This window comes from Oncorhynchus kisutch, linkage group LG14 (assembly GCF_002021735.2).
Source record: "Oncorhynchus kisutch isolate 150728-3 linkage group LG14, Okis_V2, whole genome shotgun sequence".
NCBI classification, from domain to species: Eukaryota; Metazoa; Chordata; class Actinopteri; order Salmoniformes; family Salmonidae; genus Oncorhynchus; species Oncorhynchus kisutch.
The window spans coordinates 55,820,411-55,841,368 of NC_034187.2; the positions used below are offsets into that span (position 1 = coordinate 55,820,411).

General features: G+C 41.8%; 1 protein-coding gene across 7 annotated transcripts; it reads right to left on the bottom strand.

Annotated features, from left to right (window-relative positions):
- Window positions 1-148: 148 nt before the first annotated feature.
- LOC109903617 (zinc finger protein 384) lies at window positions 149-16,312 on the bottom strand. Of its 7 annotated transcripts, none has more exons than XM_020500433.2 (12): window positions 16,163-16,312; window positions 14,839-14,906; window positions 14,298-14,547; window positions 13,966-14,088; window positions 13,490-13,528; window positions 10,345-10,496; window positions 10,066-10,142; window positions 9,662-9,886; window positions 6,323-6,490; window positions 5,756-5,834; window positions 5,369-5,527; window positions 149-3,168 (listed from the first exon to the last, which is right to left on the bottom strand). In XM_020500433.2, the coding sequence occupies exons 2-12, from the start codon at window positions 14,899-14,901 to the stop codon at window positions 2,770-2,772; spliced, it is 1,734 nt and encodes a 577-aa protein (XP_020356022.1). In that variant the 5' UTR covers window positions 14,902-14,906; window positions 16,163-16,312; the 3' UTR covers window positions 149-2,769. The 7 variants fall into 7 exon arrangements, with proteins under 7 accessions (XP_020356022.1, XP_020356025.1, XP_031644427.1 ...); XM_031788565.1 differs by lacking the exon at window positions 16,163-16,312 and adding an exon at window positions 15,527-16,006 and having other exon boundaries at window positions 177-3,168; XM_020500436.2 differs by lacking the exon at window positions 6,323-6,490.
- Between the last annotated feature and the right edge of the window lie 4,646 nt (window positions 16,313-20,958).

Below are 20,958 nucleotides of genomic sequence, written 5' to 3' on the forward strand. Positions count from 1 at the left end.
CATGGCACAGGGGACACTAATGGCAAATTAGTGTCCCTAACACAATAACCTAGCATACACAATATTCTACACCATTTCAATGTATAATTTACCTGTGTACAGTACATTGATACAATACCTTCAAACTGACTGGCCACGGCATGCAGGAAAAGGTGAATCGGACAGAAAGATCGTCATCTCCGACTGTCTCACTTTATTGTCCTTACAAGGAGAAACAGTCTGCTCATATGAATGTGTACTGTGCATATACAGCGAGTGTAGCATAAGGGTAGTTAATAACGGCATTAGGAGCGATAACAATAAGAATAATGAGAACTGTGTTATTTCAAAAGACACATAATGAAGTACAAGGAGTATACGTAAGATCACCGGCCAATCACAAGCCAGCTCAATAAATACACAGAGCAGAATAGAGCTCTGTGATTGGACGGGTTACAAATACATGTCAACGATTCATACTTTTGAAGTTATTTTGTTTTCTTTTTCATATGTATTTAGATCTCTGTTTTTTCTTTACAGAGGCAGTACATAATTCCCTTTTTTGAATGAAAAAAGTCACTTCTATATACAGTACCAGTCAAAAGTTTGGACACATACTCATTCCAGGGTTTTTCTTTATTTTGACTATTTTCTATATTGTAGAATAATAGTGAAGACATCAACACTATGAAATAACACACATGGACTCATGTAGTACCCCAAAAAGTGTTAAACAACAACTCATCCCAAACCATCTCAAATTGGGTTGAGGTCAGGTGATTGTGGAGTCCAGGTCATCTGATGCAGCACTCTATCACTCTCCTTCTTGGTCAAATAGCCCTTCCACAGCCTGGAGGTGTTGGGTCATTGTCCTGTCGAAAAACAAATCATAGTCCCACTAAGCGCAAACCAGATGGGAAGGCGTATCACTGCAGAATGCTGTGGTAGCTATTCTGGTTTGCCTTGAATTGTAAAAAATAAATCACTGACAGTGTCACCAGCAAAGCACCCCCCACACCATAACACCTCCTCCTCCATGCTTTATGGTGGGAAATACACAGGCAGAGATTATCCGTTCACCCACACCTCGTCTCACAAAAACACAGCGGTTGGAACCAAAAATCTCCAATTTGGACTCCAGACCAATGGGCACATTTCCACCGGTCTAATGTCCATTGCTTGTGTTTCTTGGCCCAAACAAGTCTCTTCTTCTTATTGGTGTCCTTTAGTAGTGGTTTCTTCGCAGCAATTTGACTGTTACTTAAACTCGGTGAAGCATTTATTTGGGCTGCAATTTCTGAGGCTAGTAACTAATGAACTTATCCTCTGCAGTAGAGATAACTCTGGGTCTTCCTTTCCTGTGGCGGTCCTCATGAGAGCCAGTTTTATCATAGCGCTTGATGGTTTTTGGCGACTGCACTTGACTGACCTTCATGTCTTAATAAAGTAATGATGGACTGTCATTTCTCTTTGCTTATTTGAGCTGTTCTTGCCATATTATGGACTTGGTCTTTTATCAAATAGCACCATCTGTATATAGGACCACCATTCAAATAGGACCACCATTCTGTATTCCACCCATACCTTGATTGGCTCAATCACATGAAGGAAAAAATAAATTCCACAAATGAACTTTTATCAAGGCACACCTGTTAATTGAAATGCATTTCAGGTGACTACCTCATGAAGCTGGTTGAGAGAATGCCAAGAGTGTGCAAATCTGTCATCAAGGCAAAGGGTGGCTACTTTGAAGAATCTAAAATATTAAATATATTTTCATTTGTTTACCACTTTTTAGGTTACTACATGATTCCATATGTGTTATTTCATAGTTTTGATGTCTTCACTATTATTCTACAATATAGAAAATAGTAAAAATAAAGAAAACCCCTGGAATGAGTAGGCGTGTCCAAACTTTTGAGTGGTACTGCATATCTACATAGATTACAGTATCTTCCAATGGATAATAATGAGGATAACATTGATAGTTGCGTACAATAAGAATAACGAAGGTACTAATACTCTGTATGAAAGGTTAAAAAATAAAAAATAAACTGTTAAAAGTACCTCATTGTTTCAACACAATCCGCCTTTCTCCCCCATACCCCTTGCTTTGCAAGAATGAGTTGGGAATATAGAAAATGATCATTCTTAAATAGAAAATCTGCTCTGTTTCTTGATGTTTCTTCTCACTCACTTTCCTTGCACAATCTTTTTACTTTCCCACGTCGTTCGTTAACACATTCCAATGTTGGTAGAAAAATACATACATATGATAATATACATACAACTAATAAATGAAACAATGAGAAACCATGAGGGTAAAAATACAAGATTGATCAAGTGCCTTCTTTATATCAGCCCCCCCCCCCCTCATCTCTTTTAAGTGCCTTCTTTGAACCATTCATAGATCATCTCTTCATTCAATACTGGACTACATATCCCATACTACCTCTTCATCTCAGGTTTCCTCTTCACGCCCTCCTTTCCTTCTCTGATTGGGTCTTGCATCGCCAAACCTCATTCTTCCATTCATTCCTTCGCCAACCACAAGGCAGTGTCGCTTTTACTTAGTCCTTTCTCCCTGTCAGTGTAGGCTGGTGGGAGGAGAAATCGGAGAACGGCCTCATTGAAATAGCTGGAATCAAACACATTGATTGTGTTTGACACAGTTCCGTTTATTCCATTGCAGCCATTACAATGAGCCTATCCTCCCATTTAAAGTGACACCAGCCTCCAACTCCCTCCCTCCCCATTCTGTCCATCTTCTGCTCTGTCCATCCTCCTGCTCTATGAGTTCATGTGCTCCACCTGGATGGCTGAGGTGGACACGGTCAAGCAGAGGTCCTTATGGGCCGATAGATCAGCCACGCTGACTGGCTTGTACTGGATCTCACCGGCCGACACCGTCTTGTACTGGTGCAGGTCGAAGGAGCATGGCACGCCCTCCGTCTGTGGGTAGCTGCCCTGCTGGGGGTTGTTGGGGTTCTGGGACTGGTTCTGCCCCGGGTTCTGGCCCGCCCCTCCAGGACCACCCACTGAATTTGCCCCACCTCCTCCTCTCCCACGGCCCCTCCCCCTGCCCCCTCCTCCGGGGGTGTGGCCCTGAGCCTGCTGGGCGGCGATGGCTGCCGCCACCGTGAGGGGGTCAGGGTTGTGCTTCCGCATGTGTTTCATCAGGTAGGTCTCCTGGAGAAGAGGAGTGGGGAGAAAGATGGTGAGGGAGGTGGACAGTGCAGTGAACTCTTACTATGCAGTGGGTCTTGGGGACAAAATGCAAGGGATTGGCAGCAGCACCTACAGCTGAAGTCGGAAGTTTACATACATTTAGGTTGGAGTCATTAAAACTCGTTTCTCAACCACTCCACAAATTTCTTGTTAACAAACTATAGTTTGTCAAGTCGGTTAGGACATCTACTTTGTGCATGACAAGTCGTTTTTCCAACAATTGTTTACAGACAGATTACTTCACTTATAACTAACTGTATCACAATTCCAGTGGGTCAGAAGTTTACATACACTAAGTTGACTGTGCCTTTAAACAGCTTGGAATATTCCAGAAAACGATGTCATGGCTTTAGAAGCTTCGAACAGGCTAATTGACATAATTTGAGTCAATTGGAGGTGTACCTGTGGATGTATTTCAAGGCCTACCTTCAAACTCAGTGCCTCTTTGCTTGACATCATGGGAAAATCAAAAGAAATCAGCCAAGACCTCCACAAATCTGGTTCATCCTTGGTAGCAATTTCCAAACACCTAAACGCACCACATTCATCTATCTGTATAAGCAATAGCACGCAAGTATAAACACAATGGGACCACGCAGCCGTCATACAGCTCAGGAAGGAGGTGCTTTCTGTCTCCTAGAGATGAACGTACTTTAGTGCAAAAAGTGCAAATCAATCCCAGAACAACAGCAAAGGATCTTGTGAAGATATCTATATCCACAGTAAAACGAGTCCTATATCGATATAACCTGAAAGGCCGCTGAGCAAGAAATAAGCCACTGCTCCAAAACTGCCATAAAAAAAGCCAGACTATGGTTTGCAACTGCACATGGGGACAAAGATTGTACTTTTTGGAGAAATGTCCTCTGGTCTGATGAAACAACAATATAACTGTTTAGCCATAATGACCATCGTTATGTTTGGAGGAAAAAGGGGGAGGCTTGCAAGCCAAAGAACACCATCCCAACCGTGAAGCACGGGGGTGGCAGCATCATGTTGTGAGGGTGCTTTGCTGCAGGAGGGACTGGTGCACTTCACAAAATAGATGACACCATAAGGAACGAAAATTATGTGGATATATTGAAGCAACATCTCAAGACATCAGTCAGGAAGTTGAAGCTTGGTCGCAAATGGGTCTTCCAAATGGACAATGACCCAAAGCATACTTCCAAAGTTGTGGAAAAATGGACAACAAAGTCAAGGTATTGGAGTGGCCATCACAAAGCCCTGACCTCAATCCCATAGAACATTTGTGGGCAGAACTGAAAAAGCATGTGCGAGCAAGGAGGCCTACAAACCTGACTCCGTTACACCAGCTCTGTCAGGAGGAATGGGACAAAACTCACCCAACCTAATGTGCGAAGCTTGTGGAAGGCTACCCAAAACATTTGACCCAAGTTAAACAATTTAAAGGCAATGCTACCAAATACATAATTGAGTGTATGTAAACTTCTGATCCACTGGGAATGTGATGAAAGAAATAAAAGCTGAAATAAATCATTCTCTCTACTATTATTCTGATATTTCACATTCTTAAAATAAAGTGGTGATCCCAACTGACCTAAAACAGGGAATTGTTACTAGGATTAAATGTCAGGAATTGTGAAAACTGAGTTTAAATGTATTTGGCTAAGGTGTATGTCAACTTAGACTTCAACTGTACATACAAACTCAGTCATTTGTAGTCTATGCAAATTACTGGAAGGAAATATGGGCCAAGCGTATATAAACTACAGTAGAGGGGGGAGAAGTGTTTTTAACTACATAGCCAAACGCCTACCTGTACAGTCCTATACAACACTATAGGTTACCATCAAACCAAACTACTGGGTGTACTTGTTCATCTACTCTTCTACTGGGTGTTCAACTGTTTTCACTACCAACCAACTTACAGTAACCTGAAGTACTGTAGTCCTTCAAGTAATCTAATATTGCAGTTACTGAAAGAAGCACATACAATGAATTAATCTTCACCCTCACAATGCTCTAGCCCCTCCCCTAAAATATGACATTGCTGAACACCACTTTCATTCACCAGGCCCCTCACAAGTGGGGAGGCCCCGCATCTAGAAAGCAAAAGTGGGTGTGACTCTTTTAAAAGGGGTGGGACTTCATGTAGTTGAGGAGGAGGTAGAGGTTTTAGGGTGATTGGCAGGCGTACCGAGGTGTAGGCGCGGTTGCACAGGCCACAGGAGTAAAGCTTGGCGTGTTTGACAGTGTGAGTGGTCAGGTGCACCTCCAGACTGGCCGCATCTGTGTAACCGCGGTTACAGTTGTGACATTTATACGGCTTGTCTTTGTTGTGCTGCCGGCGGTGAGACTGGGGTAAGCAATGTAAGAGTTAATACATTATGATTATTGTGACTATAACATTATCATGCCTACATCATATCATTATGCTTATGTTATTAACTGTACATAATTCATTTAAAGATAAGTGAATTTATGCTATGAGAAATTTACAACCAAATAAATTGAACTTGAGATGATTATTGTCCAAATTTGAGATCTATTGGACTTGTGAATTGGATGTAGAAGTCCTGCCTACCTGTAAGTTGGACAGCTGAGTGAATGCTTTCTCACAGCCAGGATGGATACACTTGTAAGGTCGATCCCCCGTGTGGATCCTATGGAAGTGAAACAGTCTGTAATGAACTACAGCTCCCCGAAAACCCCAGTAGCCTGACTACTTTCATTACAGTGTCACTCACTCCAAGGAACTGACAGGAAAGATGGAAAGAGAGAGATCCAATCCCAAATCAACCACACTTGACGGCCCCTCATAGATAGAGTTTCCACCATAATACTTACTGGTAAATCCAACCAGTCCATTCAGATGTCAAAGTGTAAGGGATACGTATATTGGCAACAGCCTCATGTCCAAACTGATGCGGACATGAGGGAGGAGCTAGTAAATGTAGCAAACTTTAATGAGACTTGTAATCACATCAATTTATCCTAAACGCTTTATTAAATAACTTTGTGGGTTGTTTTGAAATTGAGCAAGAAGATAAAAGAATGAGAGACAACGATTGAGAAGGAAAGAAAAAAAGAAAGAACTAGAGAGGGTGTGTGATGACGTGACTGCCCACTGTCCCTGTTTAGTAGTGTTTACCTGTGGTGCTGCTGTAAGTGACTGAGCTGCCTGAATGTTTTCTGGCAGAAGGAGCAGGTGTAGGGCTTGGACCCGCTGTGGATGCGGATGTGCTGGGCAAGGTAGCTGGAGTTGGAGAACGATTTGGAGCAGTGGGGACACTTGTGCGGTTTGCCCTCAGTGTGGTTTCTAACAGGGGGATGGGGAGATGGAGAGAGAAAAAGAGAGAGATTTATAATGTATCAAATCAGCGACAAATTATCCTGAGATCAAATCATAATCAAATCACCCCAAATCAAGTTTAGAGCAGTTTGATTGACAGTGTGCACTTTTTTGTTGTTGCTGTGTCTGAGTTGCAAAACACAGTACGAAAACAGACAGTAGGCAGTCCCCCTTTCCTTTCTCTCTCTCTCTCCACCTATGGTGTGCTAACGATATTGTGTGGTAATTCTACAGAGGCCTACAACTTAGACATTTGAGTGAAGGCATGTGCTCGCCTTTCTCTTGAAACATAAGGCAAAAAACTGTGAGGGGCATGTGAGGGAGGAAATGCAATAGAGAAGGCAAAGGGAGCACTTTATTCTAACAGAACAGTGAGGGTGGGAGGAAGGGAAAAGCAATTTATTTAATTCCTCAAACATTCAAGAAACCAAAGACTGGTTGTAGAGATGGTGCACAGATAGAACTGAAAGTGTAAGGGAAAGGCATCCAAATAAAATGAAGAACTCAATATGGAAAGATGTAGTCTTTGGATATCTAAATGTACAGATAGAGCCATATTATTTGTCTGAAATAAAAACATTTACGTTATGATGCTCTTTCAGGGATAGTTTACCCAAAATGACATCCTTTCCCCAAAGATGGACGTGACTTATTAGTCTTTGCTATGGTTCTCCAGCCATCTAAAAGGAAGAATGCAATCTGTCACTTTCAAAGAAGTTAACCCCTCTTCAGATCAAATGTGGTGTTCCACAGGGATCGATGCTTGGACCTCTATTATTTCTAGTTTACCAAACGCATAAAAACTAATTTTTCAGATTGTGTTTGTCAATAACATAAGCAACTTTAATTCCCCCCAAAATCTGCAAACTACACATAAAAACTATAGCCTCCAAGATAGCAAACAAAGCATACACTTATTGTGATCTCTCTTGAATACAACCATGGCACTCAATCTGTACTACACTTGAAGCCTGAACTGTGCTTTTTGACCTCCCCTACACATTTAGCTTTTAATCTAGCACTGAATGTTGTGTCAAAAATCTTTGTCTATGTCTCTGGTAATGGTTATATACGGTATCACTGTCTTCCATATGTTCCTGCTTGTATGTACAGTACCAGTCAAAAATGTGGTCACACCTACTCAATCTAGGGTTTTTATTTATTTTGACTATTTCCTACATTGTAAAATAATAGTGAAGTCATTAAAACTATGAAATAACACACAAGGAATCATGTAGTAACCAAAAAAGTGTTAAATGATAAAAAAAATATTTTGCATTGATGACTGCTTTGCACACTCTTGGCATTCTCTCAACCAGCTTCACCTGGAATGCTTTTCCAACAGTCTTGAAGGAGTTCCCACATATGCTGAGCACTTGTTGGCTGCTTTTCCTTCACTCTGTGGTCCGACTCATACCAAACCATCACAATTTGGTTGAGGTCGGGGGATTGTGGAGGCCAGGTCATCTGATGCAGCACTCCACCACTCTCCTTCTTGGTCAAATAGCCCTTACACAGCCTGGAGGTGTGTTGGGTCATTGTCCTGTTGAAAAACAAATCATAGTCCCACTAAGCCCAAACCAGATGGGATGATGTGTCACTGCAGAATGCTGTGGTTGCCATGCTGGTTAAGTGTGCCTTGAATTCTAAATAAATCACAGACAGTGTCACCAGCAAAGCATCCCCATACCATAACACCTCCTCCATGCTTTATGGTGGAAAATACACATGCAGAGATCATCTGTTCACCCACACCGCGTTTCACAAAGACACAGCGGTTGGAACCAAACATCTCCAATTTGGACTCCAGACCAAAGGACCACATTTCCACCGGTCTAATGTCCATTGCTCCCATTTCTTGGCCCAAGCAAGTCTCTTCTACTTAATGGTGTCCTTTAGTAGTGGTTTCTTTGCAGCAGTTTGACCATGAGGACCTGATTCACACAGTCTCTCTGAATAGGTGATGTTGAGATGTGCTTGTTACTTGAACTCTGTGAAGCATTTGTTGGGCTACAATCTGAGGTGCAGTTAACACTAATGAACTTATCCTCTGCAACAGAGGTAACTCTGGGTCTTCCTTTCCTGTGGTGGTCCTCATGAGAGTCAGTTTCAACATAGCGATGGTTTTTGCGACTGCACTTGAAGAAACGTTCAAAGTTCTTGACATTTTCCAGATTGACTGATCTTCTTGTCTTAAAGTAATGATGGACTGTCGTTTCTCTTTGCTTATTTGAGCTGTTCTTGCCATAAGATATTTGGTAAAAGACCAAGTCTATATTATGTATACCACCCCTACCTCAAGCTGGTTTAGAGAATGCCAAGAGTGTGCAAAGCTGTCATCAAGGCAAAGTTAGGCTACTTTGAAGAACTTGTTTAACACTTATTTGGTTGCTAAATTAATCCATGTGTGTTATTTCATCATTTTGATATCTTCACTATTATTCTACAATGTAGAAAATAGTAAAAATAAAGAAAACCCCTGGAGTGAGGTGTATCCAAACTTTTGACTGGTACTGTAAGTGAACGTGTGGAACCGAGAGCGAGGAAGCAGACAGTCAGAAAAGTCAAATGAGGGATAAGGATGAGATAGGAAGAAAAGATGGATACCACAAAATGAAGAGGGCACACGCAAAGAAATCAACAGAAACAAGGATATAACTGAACAAATTCATAAAATTTCACAAAAAGCAATTTGGCAAGAAAAAACATGTCAAACAGCACACACTCTGCTTAGAAAAGTGGTGACATTTCAACAAGAGAGGAAAAAGGTGGTGCTGCTTTGTCACACGTCACCAGAAATATCACTATTGGGCTTGTTTATTCTAAATCTGCAGTCATAGATGAAGTACAATAAGACGTTTTTAAATCAGTATTCTTGGGGATAATAATGTATTATTTGCATTGTCAAAATAAAAACCCATGTATCTAATGCAGAGTAGTTACTCATATTGTAATGGTCAAATCCAAAGCCAAATGTGGAAAGGTACATTGGTATCAATATCCCTGAATTTGTAGTGATAGTCTTTACTACCAGCCCTTCATTCTTGTGTGACAGTCTATACTCTGCAGTCACACACCTATTCCCTGAAATCAATCATCACACACACACACTCACACACGCCAGGGAGGCAGCAGTACCGTGTGTGCTGCTGTAAGTGACTGAGCTGCCTGAATGTTTTCTGGCAGTAGGAGCAGGTGTAGGGCTTGGCCCCGCTGTGGATGCGGATGTGCTGGGACAGGTAGCTGGAGTTGGCGAACGACTTGGAGCAGTGGGGGCACTTGTGCGGTTTGGCCTCCGTGTGAGACTTGGCGTGGATCTGCATGTCCGACTTGCTGAAGAACGTCACCGCACACATCCGGCACCTGGAATATTGGTATGAGAGAGTGGCAGGTGGTGGAAATGGAGAGAAAACAAGAAGAACAGAGATACTGTATAGACACGGGGATACGTTGAATGGGGAATATATTACAGGGTCAACTTGGGTAACAAATTGTGAGAGTTAAGGGGTAAAAAGTATGTAAGCACAAAGCCTCTAATCTACCTGTATGATTTGGTCCCATCTTTGTTCCCATGGTCATCCTCATCATTTGATAAGTCATAATGGTCGGCAGTGTGGTGCTGTAAACAAACAATATTTGTTTTTATAAACAACACTTTGCTTCACTAATCCTGAAATAATGACACTACATTATGTAGTCTTAACCTATTTTATCACTATGGATTGGATTGACTGGGGAGTTGATCTCAACACAACATAATACTCAACATAATTTCTGTAGAGGCTTAGTTCTTATGTGACATCCCTTAGACTCTCAATCACCTGTCCCCCAGCAGCCAGGTGTGCCAGAATCAACGCATCACTTCCTGGGGGGAGGGTGGCGCCCGCCCTCGGCATCATTGACTTCTTCTTCCTGCCCCGCTTCCCGGGCGTTGGCATGACAGCAGGAGGGATGACCAAATCCTCTTTCTTGCCTGAAATGGGTACAAAAAAACGGGGTGGGGAAAGGAGGGAAGGGGAGAGAACAGGGGGGATACAGCTTGATTAAAAGACACCAAACACCACACTACATATCCCTTGGGCCTCTTCTTGGTGAGTACCATCCAAAACGGTGTCTCCTGGTATGCAATGGTGAAAGCAACAACGTGTGAGTGGTATATAACCCCATAACACTGAGGCATTTTAATCTCTTCGCCCATGTCATGACTGTCCTGTGAGGATCCGAATGGGTCATATCAGCTTGGCAAGGGATGACAGTAACCACAGAGGGGGGAGAAGGGAGCTGGTGGGTGGTTGATACCTCACACCCTGTTGTAAATTAAAGGAGAGAAGATCTAGAGTCTCCATCTCCAAAATTCACACAGGAATGTTAATTTGTCTCCAGAGACCATTTTCCCGCTGAAACTCTTAACATGTTAACATTGACCATTCCACACGTTCTGAGATGATCTAAAGAATAATAATGTCATATGGGTTGTTATTTTGTGATGTCATTAAAAAGGTTATAAAGGAAATACTGTAACTTGAAAAGTATATACACTACATGTACGAAGTCTCCATCCTCTACTTTGTATATGAAATATGAAAAACGATTAATGTATATTTGTTAAGATAGGAATGTGATTTTAGGAGCCATAAGAGATCATTTATCTCAAATAAACTTTGCACAGTAAGTAGCCACGCCCCGAGTGAGGTCAGATAGCATGTCAGCTTGACAGAACCATCCCCTTTGACATGAGTTCATAAAAGGATTGGTAAAGAAATTAACATTTAGTCCAGGAAAGACCAGGAGTTGCAACCCACGTCTAACGTGGTTTGAACCCTGAATCTCAACACGAGGTTGAAACAATAACGTCACCTTCCGGACAATCACTGGTACGGCTGATTAGCTGTTCGGAGTAAAATCTCTTCGAAAGTGAATTTAAGTGAGACTATTCTTTCAAATCACCATAGTGCGCTACTCTCATCACAGCACTGGAACCATCGACACGGCTGGCTAGCCTATCTTCAAAGAAGCTTCAGGAGAAAATGAGAGAACAGAGAAACACCTTTTGGACAATCAGAGCCTTACAAGCGTGCCGAGGAAAAGCCCATCACCCTTCCTAAGGAGGCCTGGTTCAGACAGAGAGATAAACGGCAAACGAAGGCATTCACATGTAAATACATTCATGATTTCTTACTCCAAACGGGCGGCAGTTCGTGTGCAACGTATATGATTACTGTGAGAGTAGTTCCTAAAATGTATTAACGATAAGTGTCTCTTTCTCTCTCTCCCCCTCCATTCCATCTCCTTTGTAACAAGCCACCATAGGTTGTGTCAGTCCGCTAGGGACCTTTTCCTAATGTAGTAAGTGTGTATGTTTATCCTGTGTTATTTATTTACCAGCTAACTTAATGATAATTAAACCAATTTGTGTAGTACCGAATCAAAAGTAAGGCTGGGGTTTTGCAGATGCAGGAGGTTCCGACTGTTCAGAACTACTTTCTTATTTAGCCTTTATTTAACTAGGCAAGTCAGTTAAGAACAAATACTTATTTACAATGATGGCCTACCGGGGAAGAGTGGGTTAACTGCCTTGTTCAGGGGCCGAATGACAGATTCTTACCTTGTCAGCTCGGAGATTCGATCCAGCAAACATACTGTCCCAACGCTCTAACCACTAGGCTACCTGCCACCCCTGGCTAGCTTGTCTTCAAAGAAGAATGATGATATGATATGAGGTTATGATTAATACGTTGACTGTTTTATGTTTTTGATAGGTAAAGACCTTTAGAGTTTAATTCGGGAGATGGTAACTCTTTAAACAACCGCTCTCGTAGTGCCCCAAATTCCTAATGAGTTAATTGTTACATGATTAATTTAAAATCGGGTAACAATTAAACATAGTTAGTTGATTCGATAAATAACAGTCAACAGATTAATGAAAGTAATGTCACAACACCCATATACTGAAATACCTGACAGACTTCATCGCTGCAAAAATAATAGTTTACACTCAACTGCCTATTTCGACAGCATTGCACAGTTACACAACTAAACAAAATTGATTTTGCTTTTTGAATGGGCCAGATACTGTAGTTTATATATTTTGGACATTAATCCAAGACAATGGTTTTGATCAATCTTTGGATGATCACATTCATGAATGGAATAGCACCACCAGAGAACATGGCGGTGTACTCCAGATCACTCCATTGGTCCTCCAGATAACTTGCTTGGACCATTAGTGGATGTGCATCAGATCATATTCCTAGACTTTCAGATATCATTTTTGGAGTCTTGGACTTACACAGTCAGATAACTCTACTAGACCATCAATAGGTCACAGATCTGATCATCTTCATAATATGTTGTGAGATTTATAGTGTGAGCTTAAGTCCAGTAAAACATTAAATCCAATACATTTTCTTTGCAGCTTATAACAGGCCTTTCAAGCAGCGTTTCCCAAACTAGGGGGTCGCCTGATTTGAAAATGGTGTGGCGAAAGAAACTCTGAAATAAACAACTGCACTTGGTTCATAGAACTGGGGTTACGTCAGTAACCTCCGATAGCCGCTAGATGCGGTTGTAATAAACAGAGTGGTTTCTGTTTTCTCCCTACAATTGTGGCTCTATCTTTTGAACGATTTAAGCTACAACATATGACCCCATATCACTGAAACATAAGACGTACAGTGGTTCCTCCATTAAAAGTTGCGAGCTTACACCACGGGACTTAAAGGTAATTTGTGGTTTAGTACGGTACCCTCCACGCAGACAAGTCATTTAGAAAGCAACTCAACTGCACATCCAAACCAGCAATCAAACAGTTCAGAGTGCAAGTAAACACAACACAACCACAAGACTGAACCTGGGCTAAGGTTGCAGGGCTTTGCTGCTAAGCAGTAGGGATGGTTGATGGCATATGGGGAGGGAGTAGTCAGCTAGGTGGGGCAGGGTGGAGGGGAGATGGAGGTGGGTACTCACTGTGGCTGTAGAAGTAGAGAGAGGAGTGCTGGCTGCTCTCTGACAGAAACCGAGAGAAGAGAACACACTCAACACACGGAGCTCACTACCCGGCTCGCTCCCTCTCGCTCACACCGCAGAGGGTGGGGGGGGGCTGGATCAGGTCATGGGTTAGTGGTTGGCTGCTGGCAACGCGTTGCAGGGGTTAGCTCAAGCAGCAATGAGTGCGTTACTGTGTGTGTAAGTGCATGTCTGTGAGTGTTGAGTCTAAAAGACTTTAGAACGTGGTGCCCCCCTTGCTGGGCAAGCCCATATCAACCATATTTTTTTAATGCTCCAATGAATGTACAGTATGTGTGTATGTGAGTGTGTGCCAGTGAGTCTGCTACGGTTGTTGATAAGCCAGGACAGGTTTGCAAGCTGCTCAGGCACACAACCTATCACAATGTGGGGGGGGGAAGGTAAACAGGTTTGGGGGAACGTGGTGGAGGTTTTACCTGTGTTTGTGGGGTGCAGTGAGGACACTATCATGGTGGTGGCAGGGGGTCCGGACACAAAAGATTGTGTGGAGGTGGGTTGAGAGACCAGGGTGCCTTGGGGAGTGGTTATCACTAGCCCCGCTAAGAGGGAGAGAGAGACTGTGACCTGACTGCACCACGCCCCTCCAAGAGAGAGCTGAGGCACACACTAGACACCCAATGAAATACAGAGAACGTTTGACAGACATCACTATAACATGATTAAGCCAGACAGAAACAGGGAAGAGATACACATAGAACAACCATAGAGGATCGCCAGACAAACGGACACTGGTGTTTCGTCTTCTCACCTGCCGTCATGATGCCCGCGGACTGGACGGGCACCACCGTGATATTCTGTGAGGTGTGCGGCTGGTGCAGGTGCCCACCTATGGCGTTCAATTGGACGCCTCCACCTTCCTGTTTGGGCACCACCCGGCCTCCAGCGTCCATGGTGAGCACGGCGGTGGGATAGTGCGAGGAGTGAGGGAACGATGGAGAACCCTTATTGTCTGGACTCAACTGCTCCTTCATCTTGTTCAGGAACATGGCGTTTTCAATCTATAGTGGAGGGGGAAGGTGGATAGGAAAGGAGAGGAGGGAAAGAGAAAGACAGGCAATAGAGAGAATGGGTGAGATGCCAAAGGGAAATAAGTAGAGGTTGATAAGGGAAGTGGGAGAGAGGAGGGGTAGAAGTTATCATTTAGGGAGGCTCATTGTTTTGTTACTTACACATGAATTACAGTGAATTTTATGTTTTTCGATCCTCACCTAAGGTGTAAACTCATTATTAGTGCCAACTAAAATGTATTATGTACAATTCAAGATAAGGTCCAGTAATAAGGTTTCTACCTGTCCTTGTACTGTAGGGACGGGAGACCAAAAGTATGATGAGTTGAAATGGGAATCTTCCATTATTTCTGTAATTGAAAAGCAACATGACTTATAAACACCTGCTCGCTCGTTGTCGTCAGCTGAAATGAGACCATACCCATCTCAACTGATGTCTGGCAAAAGTTCTTGGTCTCTTGCAACTGCATATCCAAGAAGTTGAGTAAAAGAAAGAGTTTTTCTCAAGGGAATGGGGAACATTGAATGATACAAATGTTTTTTCTTCACTGGTATGCATTTTTCCCACTGCCAATAATTTAACTAAGATTTTAAAAAAGTGTGAGCCATATTGTATGGAGCCATATTGTATGTAAGAGTCCGTGGCCCCCGGACAGAGAGTGTTGCTGTTGGTCAGGATTGTAAATGGCATGTACAAGAAAGTATGTTTCATCAATGGCTACTTAAAACGTATAACAGTCTACAGATGAGATAACAAAAAATGAGGGATACATTATATTGCATACATAATAGAATATTTAACAGAAATATTTAAATATACCATGCATGGAGTGGGCACTATAAATTTTAAGGAACAATGAATGTCAAGTCTGTCATTGAAAATCATCCAGCTAGTAGGTGTAGAACAGTGGAAGTTATTTATTGTAGATTTGTAACTCAATACACCAGCAACAGAGAGGTGTCTGCTAACCATTCTGAAGTGGAACATTGAGTTCTGTCAAGTTATAGTAAGTCCTATCCCAGGCCAGGGCACACACACACTAGACAGCTTGCCAGCCAACGGTATAGCCGCCGACCGTCACCTAACGTTACAATAAAACACTCGCCTACCCTTTCTTTCAGCTAAATGTCTGGTGGCAAGCTTGATAGACTGCTATTGATGTTATCTAGCGAGTTAATTATCTAGCAACAACAGAGGAGTGAAATCTGAGCTAGTTAGTTAACGTAGAAGCTAGCTAGCTCCTTGAGGTTAGCTGGCTAGCTAACTTGCCTCCATTAATTTCAGCTTTTGTTAGCTAGCTTGCTACTATGCGGCCTATTTTTAAAGTCGACAATAAACAAATAAACTCCCGCTTGAAAACAACAATGCCACAACCCCTTAAGCCTCCATCCCTCTCCCTGTTCGTCACACTGAGAAAATAAAAAAACAAAAAAAACCTCACGAATAAAAAAAACACAGAAAAAAACGTCGACGCCAATGCCCCTGTGCGAGACGCAGCTTCATGCAGACTTCCGGCTGTCCAGATAGAGGAAAGCAGCAGCTCGTATGAGCTGCTCTGTCACACAGAAATAATTAACGATTGAGTAATAACTCGATGTTAATTACCGGTGTTGTCGATTCCCTTTCAACCCCGGGGGTCCCGCGGGTCGGGACAGTTCGGAAACTCAGTCCAAATCCGCCCGAACCCTCAGATTCGCCGATTTTTTTTCCACTAGATTTTTTTTCTTTTTCCCTCTTGTGGGTCTGCTCCGCTCTACACTTCCGGTGCCGATACATTGATTTCCGGTCCTTGGAGTCCTGTACAGAACTCTTAAAATGTATATAATCATATATTATATGAATATTTAGTTTAATTTCTGACTATATGGAATTTACTGTTGGTAGCCTTCCGCTATCAATGATGGCTAATACAGGTATGCCACAGTACAGGCAAAGACACTGGTCCCCAAACTGGAATCCTGGTCCAGTTTCCAACAAGGTGCAAGAAAAAAAAAAATGCTCCCCCATCAGATATTGTTCCCCCACTATATTGCAGCGAACAGAGGGAGCGGGAAGTGCACCCTGGTCTCCAGCGTGAATACCCTGGTCTCCGCATCGAGTCTATAGGTTTAACCCACTTGGTGGGAAATGTAATGTGGCTCATATAGCTAGGATTGCTACACTGCCCTCTCTGAACGGGAAGCCACGTCCCCTTAATTCAACTAGACTCAGCCCCCTCATGTCCCGGACTGAGTGTTACGATGACCCAACGGCCACCATCCCACTTCTGACACCAGTGTAGCGAACGCAAAGACCAGGAAACAAATCCTGGTCTCTGGCATGAAAGTCAAACACCCTAAGCATCGCCCCAATATGGTTAACCCACTTGGTGTAAATTGTACCATGGCTCATATAGCGAGGATTGCTACAATATACTGTTCTCTATCAGATACTGCTTTCCCATCATAAAGGCCTACTGTTGTTCCCCCATCATGGCCATAATTGATATTGCTGCATGTGAAATGAACAACAGCTGAACATGATGGCCTTAAACTGCTTAATTCCTGCTGAGACATTACCACGCACCAGGCAACCCTAAATAGCCTGGGATACATGGGTCCAAGTCAGCAAAATATCACTAAACCCATCCAAATGCAAAACCACCTTCACCAAAAGACCTCAACCCATAATAACCTTACTGTGTATAGAATACGTGCCCCAGGTCACCCACCCAAGGAGCAACCCTGCTTAGCTTCAGGGGCAACCCAGCGGGGTGGCATGGCTACTGGCAATCTATAGGAAACCAACTCCAAACATTTTTTCCTCTGATGGCTCAAAAGACTAGGAGTTTCCAGGGAGGATCTCACCAATACTACTCTGGGTGCATCCACCCGACACAGTGCATATGCAACCCAAACAGTACATATGCAGCCCCAGCTGGTCTTTGATCCCTGTTATAGCTCCCTAACAACAGCTCTAACAGAATGTGATAGGAAGTGAAAAGTTATTGGGAATAGAGGTATCTTAAACAATAGTAGCCTATCTGATGGGGGAACATAATGGGTGAACAGTATTTGCTAGGGAACAGTATATGATGAGAGAACAATATATTTTAGGTCCAGTAGGTTTTGATCATTGTGAAAATGTATAGTATTTTATATCCATAACATAAAAATCCTAATAATTCATTCCCCCCCAAAAAGTTTGCCAATGTGTTGTGGAAATATTGTGGGTAAAAAAACTAGATTTTAATGAGTTCAAACAGATAATGAAAACTGGTTTATGTAATAATTCAAATGTAGACTAGATTCATTTTGCTCATATGTCCATATTTAATTGAATATTGTTATTTTATAGAGCCAAACTGATGATTCAGAGCTATATTTCTATTTTATATTCGATATCAGAATACATTTCATTGATCCAACGACTGATCTGATCAATGGATTTTCTGTATTGGGAATGGAATTGGCGAAAAATTGCCCATCCCCTGAACGACTATAATTTACATTGGATTGGGTAGTAAAACAAAATGAAGGCGGGATTGTGTTTCCTGTAACGGGATGTTATAAAGTCAACCAATTACATTGGATGGTGTAAATTCAAACGGGTGTGGTGTCTGTAGCGAAACCAGTGTGAACGCGCGGATTGGTAAATAAATATTTCTCAATTCAAATTTGTGAAATGTCTTGTTTATATGTTTGTAAGGCTGTTGAATGTTGTATGTCTGTTATGGCTTTACCGTTCCCTCAACTTTATCACGACTTGCTGGGTGTGTAAAGTTAGCCAACTAAGGTTGGCTATTTAGTTAGCTAATGTAAAGTAAGCCAGTTAATTTTTGTTACTCTAACCACATATTATTATAGTAAACTACACTCCTGCTATCTTGCTATTTTCACACAACTAAAACATGGATCTCTAGCTACATGAATCTATACGAAGTTGCAGTTCGTAATTCAACCCACCATTCTACTTGGCGTGCTAACGTTAACGAGCCAATGGTTTCTTTTTTAACTAGCCCTATGTCATGCCATTGATTCCATTATGGTTAACGTTACATGTTGACCCCTCTGTTTAGGTACATACAAATGCAAGTCATATGAATAAAGAGGTGAGTGGGACTCTAATATAACTAGCTAACTATCAACCTAACGTTAGCTGTCAGTCTGAATTGGGTGATTTTGGATATCATCAAGCTTAGGCCAGGAACTAGTCAGTTTACTCTCTCTTTCTCTATTGACAACTACAGAAAAACATGCAGCTAAATGGAGTGCCTTCTGCAATCTGTTATCACGTTGTAACATTAGATTTAAAAAAATATATATATATATTTCACTAACAAATATCCCTCCCTCTGCCGCCTACCAGTCATGTCTGGTAAAAGAGTCCTCCTCTAGCAACAGCAATGAAAGCATGAACTCTGACCAACAACCTGTTCAGGTGTGGCAATCTTCTGCAAAACTGTAATACAGGCACTGATGACAAACATGTTAAATTCCTTTATACAGCACAAACAGTTAGATGTGTCCGGTTTCCAATGTGTCCTTATTTACCAGTGTAAAAAAAAGCCTCCTTTAGAAAAAGATGCGAAGGGTTGATTCTGACCCAAAGATGAGACGGGCAGTTAATGCGATGGGAACAAAGAGGCCCCCTCCACCCAAGCGAACTGTTAGTGACTGGTCCTCTCAAACACTTAATTGACTGGCTTGGTCAATGTCATCACCTCTTGTTTCTTATAGTTTTAGCACAGTCTTTCTGTAATTCCTGTATGTGGTTTAATTAAAATATATATATATTAGGTCTCTTGCTCCTTCCCTTCCTCTCTTAGCAGTCAAACTGATTCGGCCCACAAGAGCAGCCACTATAGCTGCTGCTCCGTCTAGAGGTGAGGTGCTGTGTTTTGAGAAAGATATAAATATATTTATAGCTAGCCGTACCAGTCCACTGTCTTGTTTGTAGGGCTGACCCAATTTAGTCGACTGGTGATTGTTTGGTCGACCGAGATTTCTTTAGTCGAGCAGTAGGGGAAAAAATCGCTGTGGGGGTGGCACAGGCCATTAGTCTAAGACGTGCTACTGAAATTGTAAACTCAGCAAAACAATAAACGTCCTCTCACTGTCAACTGTGTTTATTTTCAGCAAACTTAATGTGTGTGAATATTTGAACATAACAAGATTCAACAACTGAGACATAAACTGAACAAGTTCCACAGTTGTGACTAACAGAAATTGAATAATGTGTCCCTGAACAAAGGGGGGGTCAAAATCAAAGTAACAATCAGTATCTGGTAGAGGTCGACCGATTATGATTTTTCAATACTGATTATTGGAGGACCAAAAAAAGCTGATACCGATTAATCGGTCTATTAAAAAATATATATATATTTGTAATAATGACAATTACAACAATACTGAATGAACACTTATTTTAACTTAATATAATACATCAAGAAACTCAATTTGGTCTCAAATAAATAATGAAACATGTTCAATTTGGTTTAAATAATGCAAAAACAAAGTGTTGGAGAAGAAAGTAAAAGTGCAATATGTGCCATGTAAAAAAGCTAACATTTAAGTTCCTTGCTCAGAACATATGAAAGCTGGTGGTTCCTTTTAACATGAGTCTTCAATATTCCCAGGTAAGAAGTTTTGGGTTGTAGTTATTATAGGACTATTTCTCTCTATACCATTTGTATTTCATATACCTTTGACTATTGGATGTTCTAATAGGTACTTTAGTGTTGCCAGCCAAATCTCGGGAGTTGATAGGCTTGAAGTCATAAACCGTGCAATGCTTGAAGCACAACAAAGAGCTGCTGGCAAATGAAGTGCTGTTTGAATGAATGCTTACGAGCCTGCTGCTGCCTACCACCGTGCTCAGTCAGACTGCTCTATCAAATCATAGGCTTAATTATAATATAATAACACACAGAAATACGAGCGTTAGGTCATTAATATGGTCAAATCCGGAAACTATCATTTTGAAAACAAAACGTTTATTCTTTCAGTGAAATACAGAACCGTTCCGTATTTTATCTAACAGGTGGCATCCCCAAGTGTAAATATTGCTGTTACATTGCACAACCTTCAATGTTATGTCATAATTATGTACAATTCTGGCAAACTAATTACGGTCTTTGTTAGGAAAAAATGGTCTTCACACAGTTCGCAACGAGCCAGGCGGCCCAAACTGCTGCCTATACCCTGACACAATTTCCATAGTTAAAATAAATTAATGTTAGCAGGCAATAATAACTAAATATGCAGGTTTAAAAATATACACTTGTGTATTGATTTTAAGAAAGGCACTGATGTTTATGGTTAGGTACACATTGGTGCAACAACAGCGCTTTTTAAATCACCCGTTTGGCGAAGTGGGCTGTGATTCAATGATAAATTAACAGGCACCACATTGATTATATG